The sequence below is a fragment of the Erinaceus europaeus genome, chromosome 1 (assembly GCF_950295315.1).
Source record: "Erinaceus europaeus chromosome 1, mEriEur2.1, whole genome shotgun sequence".
Classification (NCBI taxonomy): Eukaryota; Metazoa; Chordata; class Mammalia; order Eulipotyphla; family Erinaceidae; genus Erinaceus; species Erinaceus europaeus.
Window position 1 is genome coordinate 95,188,887 of NC_080162.1, and position 12,450 is coordinate 95,201,336.

At 40.3% G+C, this 12,450-nt stretch overlaps 1 protein-coding gene and 1 long non-coding RNA gene across 7 annotated transcripts in view; one reads left to right on the forward strand and one right to left on the reverse strand.

The window, feature by feature from the left end:
* LOC132538581 (anthrax toxin receptor-like) overlaps positions 1-11,700 on the reverse strand; it is a 36,658-nt gene extending 24,958 nt beyond the window's left edge. For all 6 annotated transcript variants that reach the window (XM_060191105.1, XM_060191122.1, XM_060191112.1 and 3 more), the window contains exons 1-3: positions 11,232-11,700; positions 2,070-2,141; positions 421-492 (exon numbers count right to left, since the gene is read on the reverse strand). In XM_060191105.1, coding sequence (XP_060047088.1) covers positions 421-492; positions 2,070-2,141; positions 11,232-11,512 — 425 coding nt within the window. In that variant the 5' untranslated portion in view covers positions 11,513-11,700. The remainder of the gene's footprint in view (positions 1-420; positions 493-2,069; positions 2,142-11,231) is intronic.
* The window catches only part of LOC132538606 (uncharacterized), a 484,521-nt gene that overhangs the window by 129,164 nt on the left and 342,907 nt on the right, over positions 1-12,450 (forward strand). The window lies entirely within an intron of this gene.

Genomic DNA, 12,450 nt, shown 5'->3' on the forward strand with positions numbered 1-12,450 from the left:
TTAGACTCCAAGTCTAGTCTGATGTTTGGGTCTCACTCATGACACTTCACCCTTACACCCACCAAGTAACCAAGCACTTGTCACTAAGGTCTCCAATCTTTCTTGTTTATGACTCTGGTTAGCACTAGTCCTTGACAATAATAGGTGTCCAGCACAGATAAGCATTATCAAAGTACCTGTCATCTGCCTCATTAGATCCTGAAATCCTCACAAAGCCATCTATATGAAAGGGAAGATGGCCTAAGAAGGACTGAGGATACGTGGAAGGTGGACGGCAAGTCATAGAGGGTATAAAGGTTGTCTGGGAAGCACAGAATCTTTCATATCCTTCAAACAGGGGTCAGAAAGACTGGATTGGGAACCAAAATGAGACTGCAGGTCAGTACAGCAGACTGTCTTGAGGGTCAAATCAGTACTTACTTGTCTGAGGTGAGCTTCATAACGGTTTGACCCAGAGTGGAGTAGAGGATGAATGATATTCGAACTTTTGGACTAAGAAGGAAACATGTTTTTGTGAGAAATCATAAACATAGGATCATGACAAAGGCAATGAGAGTCTAAGGCAAGTGTGAAAGCTGATCTCTTTGCTCCCCACCCTAACTCTTGTTGCTTTGGGGTCCTTTTCCTAAATCCCAAAATTTCCCATAGCTTTATTGAAGAATTTTGAGATCTATAGATGTGTGTGGCTTTCTGGGAGAGAGAATCAAGGTGCCATTCTTCTCCAGTGATACTCCATAATACTCTCTCAATTTCATACTCCCTCAAATATACAATTTTATATTCCCTCCATAATACTCTCTCAAATTTTATATTCCCTCTTGTAGACACACACACTAACACATGAACACACAAAGGCATGCACACAGTACATATAGCACTCACTCCACAAGGTTTCCCCATGGAAGTTTCTCATACCTTCAAATTCCTTGGAAATCCAGCACCCTTTCCTGTGTCTTCCTTGTCTCCCTACCATTAGTTATTCTTTTTCTTGGTAGCCAATCTTAAACATCTCTTACTTTCCTCCTTTTGACCATGGTTTTCACTATCTTTTAGCTAAATTGCTACACCAGACATATATCTGATTTCCTTACTCTTCCAACTTTTAAAAATATATTTATTTATTTATTTCTTTTTGTTGCCCTTAATTTATTTTTATTGTTGTAGTTATTATTGTTGTTGATGTCACTGTTGTTGGATAGGACAGAGAGAAATGGAAAGAGGAGGGGGAGACAGAGAGGAGGAGAGAAAGACAGACACCTGCAGACCTGCTTCACCGCTTATGAAGTGACTCCCCTGCAGGTGAGGAGCCAGGGGCTTGAACTGGGATCCTTCTGCTGGTCCTCGTGCTTTGCACACGTGCGCTTAACCCGCTGCGCTACTGCTGGACTCTCTCGTCTGATTTCTTGACCCACTTATAATTACCAGAATTTTCTTCCCAGATCACAGAATTGGTCATGGTATACTCTAGGTCAGTAATAACATACTGTTTCTTATTTCTGATGGCAAAAACCCAAGTCCTTTTGCCTGCCTTTATTAAACCTGTTATGGCCTTGACTTCAAGCTCTTCTCTCCAGACACACTTTCCAGCCCACCCCCAAGTTAACCCTATTCTAAACAGACCACTTTCTCCACTGGATGTTACACTGATGAATCTTGTTTATCTTTTCAAATTTCAACAACTTTGTTCCAATTTTCACATCCTCATAAAGCCCCCTTTTTTTCCCTCTAGGAATTCTTGCCTTTTCTTCAATGTTGCCATGTAAGTTCTTTGACCTGTCTTTTTGATCCTTAGCACCATTTCACAGGGACTTTGGTAATGACTTTTTTATCTCCCTATTTATTAATCTATGTGTTCTCAAAGTGTTCTGTATTCCCTGCACTATAGTCTGAACCTCCAGTCTGGAAATACTAACAACTTCAGGACCCAATGGAAGCAGCAAGATCCATCTGTGTTCCTGCTTCAGTACACCTGAGGATTGCTGCTGACCTAAGGGACAGCCATCTCCCTTGGGTCTAAACAGACAAATATTCTGTCTGCCAGGAAAGAACACCCTGCAGCAGAGTCATACTTTTCAAATTTCTTGACCAAATCATTTACAAGGTGGTAAATGTCCATCCAGTTGTTGTCCACACTGCCAGACCTAAAATGGAAAATGAAATGGATCAGATAAGTGAGGTATATCCTTGGAGTGAGAAGAGTATGATCCTCCCCACCATCTAGCAAATTCTTTAGCAAACAATAATGCTGACACCCCCTCAGCAATTTCAGTGGGTTCTCTAGCAGGGTGTTATCAAGATGTATAATTTTGGTGTTAGGATGATCAAGCAGATTTGTGTGCTTGTGACTACAGGATGGAAGCACTAAGACTTCTGGTAACAAATTAGATGGTAGATCACACTTACTAGGACATTTGTGAGAGATTCTAATGCTCTATACATTGACTATCTTTCTCCCTCATTTTCCATGAGAAATAAAAATCCTATTATTTATTTATTCATTCATTCATTTATTGGATGGAGACAGCCAGCAATTGAGAGGGTAAGGAGACTAAATTTATGTATATAGATTTCCTTGGGTAAATGTAATAAATTAGAAATATCAGTGGCATGGAGACATGTCATTAAATACAGACTTGGAAGCTCCAAGTCTCATTTCCCCACAAAAATAAACAGCCAGAAAAAGAAAGTGTAAACAGAGAAGATCACCAAAGGAAATCAGCTTGTAAAATGAGGCAGAAACAGAAGGGAAATGTAGGAGCAAAACTACACAAAAGCCAGGAGACAATCAATCAAAAGGCAATATATTTCATGAAATATCAATAATATCTGCATGTGTAAAAGAATTGAATTCATTAGTCAAAAAACACAACATGTATGGAGGGAAAAATAGGACTGGTGCATATACCTGATATAGCAAGCATGTTACAATTCATTAGAATGCAGATTCAGATCCCTGCCCTCCACCTGCAGGGGAAAGCTTCATGAACTGTGAACTAGTGTCGCAGGTCTCTCAATCTCTCTCTCTGACTCTCAATAATAGTCTCTCACCTCTATAAAAACACAGAGAAAACAGGGGTTGGGCAGTAGCGCAATGGTTTAAGTGCACATGGCACAAAGCTCAAGGACCGGCATAAGGATGGTGATTTGAGCCCTGGCTCCCCAACAGCAGGGGGGGTCACTTCACAAGGGGTGAAGCAGGTCTACAGGTGTTTATCTTTCTGTTTCCCTCTCAGTCTTCTCATCCTCTGTCGATTTCTCTCTGTCTTATCCAAAAACAGTGACAGCAATAACAACAACAATAATAACAATGATAAACAACAAGGGCAACAATAACAACAAAAACAGAGTAAACAAAAGAAAAATATATGACCATCTGGAGTAGTAGAATCATGCAGGCACTGAGCCCTAACTATAGTTATGGTGGCAAAACAAATAAGATATAATAAATGCTTATAGGAGATGTGATTCTCTCTGGTGGTGGGAGTTGTGTGAATTGTGCCCCTCTTAGCCCACAATCTTGTCAACCATTACTAAATCACTAAGAGAGAGAGAGAGAGAGAGAGAGAGAGAGAGAGAGAGGAGAAATTGAAGCTGAAAAATAAGAAAACACAAAGCAGAACTTGGACTGGATCTGATATATTGCACCAAAGTGAAAGGCTCTGGGTTTAGGGGGTGGAAAGTTCAGGTCCTGAAAAATGATGGTAGAGAAGGACCTAGAGCAGGTTGAACTGTTATGTGGAAAACTGGGAAATGCTACACATGTACAAACTACTGTATTTTACTGTTGATTGAAAACCATTACTCCCCCAATAAAGAAAATTAAAAAAAAAAAAAAAAGACAGTGAGACCTTTCCTTTTATAGTATTCTCTAATTCCATTCCAGGTGTTCCACTCCCCAATAGAGTCCCCAAACCTAGATATAGTCCAGGTCCCCTGAGATAGAGCATAGGTTCACATGTGCCTATAAACTAGGGGAAAAATATATACCTGAAAGCAGAAGTACACAAGAGTCTGCAGGGACTACCCCCCCCCAACACTTTATCTGCACTATTCCAGTCTTTAGGTCCATGATTGTTCAACAATTTGTTTGGCTTTGTATGTTAACTCTCTTTTCAGCCATCAGGTTCCAGATGCCAGTAAGATGCTGACCAGACTTCCCTGGACAGATGACCCCATCAATGTGTACTGGAGCTCCACTTCCTCAGAGCTCCACCCTACTAGGGAAAGAGAGAGACAGACGGAGTATGGATCGACCAGTCAACGCCCATGTTCAGCGGGGAAGCAATTACAGAATCCAAACCTTCCACCCTCTGCAACCCACAACGACCCTGGATCCATACTCCCAGAGAGAGAGAGAATGGGAAGGCTATCAGGGGAGGGGATGGGATATGGAGATCCGGTTATGGGAATTGTGCGGAATTGTACCCCTCTTATTCTATGGTTTTGTTAATGTCTCCTTTCTTAAATAAAAAAAAAAAACAGGAAAGCTATCAGGGGATGGGATGGGATACGGAGGTATGGTGATGGGAATTGTGCGAAATTGTACCCCTCTTATCCTATGGTTTTGTTAATGTTTCCTTTTTATAAATAAAAAATTAGAAGAAAAGAAAAAAAGAGAAGAGATGTGATTCTGAATTAAAGATACACATAAAGAATCAAAGTGAAGGAATAGAAGAAGATACTTCATGAAGGTGAAAGCTAAAGAAATTGAATAGTTGGGAGTTGGGTGGTAGCGCAGGGGATTAAGCACAGGTGGCACAAGTGCCTGGACTGGCAGAAGGATCCTGGCTCGAGCCCCTGGCTCCCCCCCTGCAGGGGAGTCACTTCACAAGCAGTGAAGAAGGTCGGCAGGTGTCTATCTTTCTCTCCCCTTCTCTGTCTTCCTCTCCTCTCTCCATTTCTCTCTGTCCTATCCAACAATGACAACATCAATAATAACTACAACAACAATAAAAAACAAGGCCAATGAAAGGGAAAATAAATAAGTAATTATAAAAATCAAAAAGAAGTTGGATAGTTGTGCTTAGACAAAATAAACTTTAAATCCAAATGGTAATGAATCAGATACTTTTAATATAATGATACATATTACAAAAATATGACAATGACAAATGTGTACATTCAATATCTGAGCATCTGAATATATTAAACAAATGTGAACAGCTCTGAAAGGAGTAAAGTACTGAAATGATTGATACAACTTCAATACCCACTTGCAGCAATGAATACATCTGGCAGAAGTTCAACAAGAAAGTTTGAATTAAGTCATACTTTAACCAGATGGAAATAATAAGCATCTATAGAATGTTCCATCTAATTGCAGAAGAATATATATTCTTTTCAAGTTAACTAGCTCCTTTTCCAGGATAGGTCACATGATAGAACACAGTACAAGTCTTAGGAAATTTAAGAATTTTAAAGTCCTAGTAGCGATCTTGTATGACAAAAAGGTACATATTTTTTTGTGGATTATTACAATTTTGCTGCAAGGCAATTGTCCAAAACAGAGGTGTCATTTGAGTATTACCAGAAATTGACAAGCATAAACCTTGAAATTCTACATAGACAGGGAATTTGAATAACTAATGAGTCAAAGGAAAACACTGAGTAGGAAATAAACAAATGTTTCTAAACAACAACAAAATGATAGCATAACATATACCCAAATAGATGAATCATTACAAAACTGCTTTAAGAGGGAAATGTAGGGTGACAAATGCATCTATGAAGAATAAAAAAAAAAAGAACTAAAATAAAATCCTAGCCATGTAGTAGAAGGATATTTAATTAAACAAACAAACAAACAAACAAAAAAACCCATAAAGGCCAAAATGAATAGAAGGGGAAAAAGAATACAGATTGGCACACACATACACACACACACACACATGAAAAGAAGGAGACCAAAAGGACAAAATATATTAATGAAACAGAGTTGAATTTTCAAAAAGATAAATAAAACCACTAAGACTTAAACTACACACACAAAAAAGGATTAGAGCAAATGAAATCACAAATGTAAGAGACTCTACAACTGCTACTGCAGCAATCAACACAATACAGATTCTTACATGACTACACTGAACAACAACTGCATGCCAACAAATTATGTAAAAGGACACTATAAATTCCAAGAAACAGGGAGTCGGGCAGTAGCACAGAGGGTTAAGCGCAAGGACCAGAGTAGGGATCCCGGTTCAAACCCCCGGCTCCCCACCTGCAGGGGAGTCGCTTCACAGGCAGTGAAGCAGGTCTACATGTGCCTATCTTTCTCTCCCCCTCTCTGTCTTCCCCTCCTTTCTCAATTTCTCTCTGTCCTATCCAACGACAGCAACAACAATAATAATAATAACCACAATGATAAAACAACAAGGGCAACAAAAGGGGAAAAAATGGCCTCCAGGAGCAGTGGGTTCATGGTGCAGGCACCAAGCTCTGGAAACAAAAAAAAAAAAAAAGAAAAGAAAAGATTCTCTGAAGGGACAGCCTGTCTTCATGCTAGTCTGACTGCTGAGTCCAATCACAGTGCAATCTTCCTTAACTGGAAATGAACTACCCTGGAGACAAAAAAAAAAAAAAAAAAAAAACATCCAAGAAACACACAATCTAGCAAAACTAAACCAGGAGAATTAGAATATCTGAACAGCCAAGTAGAAAAGATTAATTAATTCATAACAATTATCCCAGTGCAGAAAACACTATGATCTTATGGTTTCATTGATGAATACATTAAATATTTAAAGATTTATCACAAAATATTAATAAGGTGCATTCAAGAACACAGTGAAAGATTATACACTATGATATAGTGAGACATATTTTGGGATGAAAAAATGGCTCAACATAAACGAATCTTTAAAAGTGATACACCGAATCAATAAAGATAACAAAAATCACATATCATCTGAACAAATGCACAGAGATCATTGACAAAAGTCAAGACGATATAAAAGTCAATAAGCTGAGTACAGAAGAAATGTACCTCAAATGGAAAAATTGCTCACTTGGGTAGTAAGCTGCATTTTATGTTGGTAACCCAAGTTCAGTCTGTCCCCCATCACAGTGAAGGAAGGCTAGTGCTATGATATGACACTCCACAATGCTTGTTTCAGAAAGTTTTTTAAGCTTCAAGACCAACAGCAAGGACAGTAAGAGCAAAAAATGAAAACAAAACAAAGCACCCTACATCACACTGAAAAACTTCTGCATAGGAGAAGGAAACATCATCAAAAAACAAAGACAACCTAATTAATTTTAAATTACTACCTACACATCAGACAAAGTGATAATAACCAAACAGATAAAGAACTCAATAAAATTCAGCAGCAGAAAGCAAAACAAACTCCATTAAAAAAAAGGGAGAGGGCATGAACAGACTCTACACTAAAGAAGATATTTAGATGACCCACAGACAAAAAAACATGCTCAAGGTCACTGATTATTAAAGAAACACAAGTCAGTGCAATGAGAACACCATCTGCTAAGTAGGACAGAAACAAGTGCTGGTGGGAATGTAGGGAAAAGGAAGCCTTCCACATTATTATTGGGAATATAAATTTGGGGGACCAGGTGGTGGTGCACCTGGTTCAGCACACACATTATAGTGTGCAAGGACCTGGGTTCAAGCCCCTGGTCTCCACCTCCAAAAGGAAAGCTTCAGGGGTGGTGAAGCAGGGCTACAGGTATCTCTCTGTCTCTTTCTCACTATACATTCCCCATCCCTTCTCTATCCAATAATAAATAAATACAACATTAAAAAATCCTTTAAAAAGGACTATAAATTGGTCCAGCCCCTGTAGAAAACAGTCTGCAGTATTCTTAGAACATATGAAATGAATCTAGAGTGCTGTCTGATAATCCTCCTAAGGGATTGATTTGAAGTTCGCAAAAACATATAACTGACTGAAAAGATCTATGCACGGCTATATTCATAGCAGCACTATTTGTTATAACCTAATTTTGGAAACAACTCAAATGTACCAGACGAGATAAGTTGTTAAGGAACTTGCAGTGTACGTACAAAGTGGAATACTACTCAGTTGTAATATAAATGGTGAAATATTCTCTTTAGCCCCATCCTGGATGAAACTTGAGGGAATAATATTAAATGAGGTAAACCTGAATGAAAGGAATCAGTTTTGGTTGACCTTGCTCATAGGTAAAATGTAAGAAGAAACAAAGAAAGGGGAAATCTAGGGTGAAACTTGGACTAGCTATTGTCTTTTGCACCAGAGCCAAGAACTCCAAAGTGGGAAGGTGAGAAGGAATAGAGAGGGCACTGGGGACCCTGTGCACTATAGTGGAGAAAGACTTTAGTTGGTGGCAGATGAGGTAATACAGGGAGACAAGAAATTGTATGCAGGGGGCCAGGGGGTGGTGCAACGTATTAAGTGTACATAGTAAGAAGCACAAGGACGCACACAAGAATCCTGGTTAGACATCCGGATCGGCACCGGCACCAGGGTCGCTTCACAGGGGCCATGAAGCAGATCTTCAGGTGTTTTTCTTTTTTTAATATTTATTAATTTATTTCCTTTCTGTTGCCCTTGTTTTATTGTTATAGTTATTGTTGTTGTTATTTGATGTCACTGTTGGATAGGACAGAGAGAGGTGGAGAGAAGAGTGGAAGACAGAAACAGGGAGAGAAAGACTCCTGCAGACCTTCTACACTGCCTGTGAAGAGACTCCCTTGCAGGTGGGGAGCTGGGGGCTCGAATTGGTATCCTCAAGCCACTCCTTGCGCTTTACGCCACATGCGCTTAATCCATAAGGATCCTGGTTCGAACCCCGGCTCCCCACCTGCAGGGGAGTCGCTTCACAGGCGGTGAAGCAGGTCTGCAGGTGTCTATCTTTCTCTCCCCCTTTGTCTTCCCCTCCTCTCTCCGTTTCTCTCTGTCCTATCCAACAACGACGACAATAATAACTACAACAATAAAACAACAAGGGCAACAAAAGGGAATAAATAAATAAAATAAAATATTTAAAAAAAGAAACACTGACAAAACAATAGGATATGAGGAGTACAACTTCTCACAATTCCCACTACTAAAACTCTGTATCCAATCCCCTCCCTTGATAGCTTTCCTATTCTGTAACCCTCTGGGAACATGGACCCAAGGTCATTGTGGGATACAGAAGGTGGGAGGTCTGGCTTCTATAATTGCTTCCCCGATGAACAAGGGCTTTGACAGGTTGATCCATACTCCCAGCCTTAGTCATCGTTAAAGTATGCCAGTCTCTTGCCCTTATTCAGCTTTTGCAGTCCTTGCTTTGATAAGGATAGCTTGGGAGTGAGTGGGGGAAGTATAAGAGGAAATAGGTGAGGAGGGTATCTACGTCTAAGTAGACACTATTTCATTATGAACTTCATACTGACCCACTGCAGACTATTGTGTACTTTTGCTTTCAGGCATATATTTTGCCCTAATTTATGGATACACATGAACCTATACTCTGTCTCACAGGTCCTGGTCTATATCTAGGTTTTGGGACTTTGTTAGGAAGTGAACCACCTTCAGATGCTTTTCTATCCCCTTTCCTACTTCCCTCTCCCCTCTCAATGTCTCTCTGTCCTATCCAGTAAAAAGAAAAAAAGAGAGAATGGCCACAAGAAACAGTGGATTCATAGTAGTGCTGGCACCAAACCCTACTGATAACGCCGAAGACAAAAAAAAAAAGAAGAAGCAAACTGTATTCATGTGACCTGTGACCACATCTGTTTTGTAAGTCATTATTTTCAGGATTATAACTGCTTTTTTTTTTTTTTGAAAAGTTGCACATGCATGAGAAGAAAAAAGGGAAGAGGAAGGGAAATTAAAAAAAATAAGGTAAGTGGAGGGTGGCGCAGCGGGTTAAGCACACATGGTGCAAATCGCCAGGACCTGCGAAAGGATCCCAGTTCGAGCCCCCGGCTCCCCACCTGCAGGGGGTCGCTTCACAGGCAGTGAAGCAGGTCTGCAGGTGTCTGTCTTTCTCTCCTCCTCTCTGTCTTCCCCTCCTCTCTCCATTTCTCTCTGTCCTGTCCAACAACAACGACATTAATAACCACAACAATTTTAAACAACAAAAAGGAAAATAAATAAATAAATAAAAACTTAATTAAAAAAAAAGAATTGGAAAGGAGGGGAGGAGCGGAGAGGGGAAAGTGGAGGGAAGGGAAGAACTGGAAAGGAGGGGAGGAGCGGGGAGGGGAGAAAGAACCCAAGAAGTCACAGGTACATCACTGGGTAGTGGAGGAGCCTTCACACGTGTGGCCCAGGTTTGAGCCTTGACAGCACATGGGAGTAATGTAACACTAGGGGAAACTCTAGTGCTCTAATTCCTCCTCTTCTCAGCCATAGAGTTTTGAGACTGAACACACAGCTAGCCCCACCCCCCAGAACAAAAACAGATTTAATAGTTCATTCCCAAACCATTAAAACTAATGAATGAGTTCAGTAAAGTTGAATGATACAAAATCAGTACCTCAGTATCAGTTGCATTTCGGGTAAAACAACAACAAAGTATCAAGAAGAAACAAATAATAAAAATTTTTTACTTATAGTCACCTATGAAAGAATAAAACATCTTGGGAGTCGGGCTGTAGCACAGCGGGTTAAGCGCAAGTGGCGCTAAGCTCAAGGACAGGCGTCAGGATCCCGGTTCGAGCCCCCGGCTCCCCACCTGCAGGCAGGTCCCTTCACAGGCGGTGAAGCAGGTCTGCAGGTGTCTGTCTTTCTCTCCCCCTCTCTGTCTTCCCCTCCTCTCTCCATTTCTCTCTGTCCTATCCAACAACAATGACATCAATAACTACAACAATAAAACAACAAGGGCAACAAGGGAATAAATAAATAAAAATTAAAAAAAAAGAATAAAACATCTTGGTATATAGTTCTCCAAGGAAGTGAAAGACATATATGAAAACCCTGTCAATGAAATTAACTAAAGAAGATGCCTAGAAATGGACAGATAGTCTATGTTCTGGACTGGGAAAATAATACTGACAACAAGCTCAAATATCTAAGATAATCTAGGGATTCAAAGCTATTATTACATATAGTTCATGAGAACTTTTTTTTTTCACAGAAAAAAAAATGAGAAAGAAGATTGAGCAATCTTCTTTCTCTTGAACCTGACCCAACCTGACCATACCTCTCCTCTTCTCACAGACTGTGGTCCTTTATACTCAAGTTTTGTTTGTATTGATGCCAGTAAACTAGCACCTTTGAGGGTAGTGGTCAGTGGAGACTCACATGTCCAAGACAAAGTAGATATCGTATGCACTCTGGCAGGAACTCTTTTCTTCTGTCTGGGTCTCCTGGGGCCAGTCTGCATGGCTGCGGCGGTGGTGCAAGCTTCCCTTGTTTAGGTTGAAGTGCTGGTGGAGGTTTCTCCAGCCCTCACTGAGGTGATGAAAGTCTAACCAGCCTGGGAGTCTGTACTGGAAGTTCCCCATACTCAGCAATGGAAGCAGCAGCAGTAGCAACAGCAGGACGTGTGCAGGACCAGGTAGACAGGAACTGCCACTCCTCATTTTCTTGACTGCCTCTGAGACCACACTGGACAGTGACCACTTCAGGTCACGTTAGGCCGCCACCTCCACTGTCTCTGCATGTGCACAGGGATGTAGGCTGTTTCAGCCTTTTCACTAAGTCACCAGGGTGTGAACCTCCACATGGTACCTGCCCTGCAGGTGGAAGAGGTCAAGTGGCTGAGAGGCTTGAGGGACACCTTACCTACTCAACCCTCCCCCACCCCAGGGTGAACATAATGCCCTGTTCTGATGGAGACAGGAAGGTTGGCATGGTGACTTTGTGACCTGCTACTCTGTTCAGCGTCCAGTCTATTAACAATCCCAGATGGTAGTCATGGGATCTTTGAAAGTTTTTCCTTTTCCATTTATTCCTTTATTCCAAACTTTCTTAAATCACCATTAAAGTCCTTTTGGAAGTGCCTTTTATCTTTCTTTCTTTCTCTTCTTTTCTTTCTTTTTTTTTTTTCTCTTGTAAACTGAAAGGTTGCTTAAATAAGGAATTACTGTGGGTGAGGAGGTCAAGGATCTGGAAGACGAGAGTGTTCTAATGATCATTCTGTTTATATTGCAGTCACCCAGGTGATAGCAATATGTAGAAGGGGAAGAAAATCCTTCAGAGTTGCCTAAGTCCTTTGTGAACTAAGTGCATTTTAGTAATCTTCTGCTGTGAAACAACTATCTCAAACTTAGTGATGTAAGACAAGAACCATTTTAGTTTCCTCATAAGTCTCTGGGCCAGAAATTTAGAGAGCAAACATAAAAATCAAATACCCTGAACAGCTTTATACCAATGTTTGTGAACAAATATTCAAATTTCTATGTAAACTTATACAGAGAAAAAATCGTTAAATAATTATGTTAGTTTTTTTCAGGCTGCCATAACAAAGTACAGAAGATAGGTAGCTTAAAAGACAAATTTATTTTATCACATTTCTGAG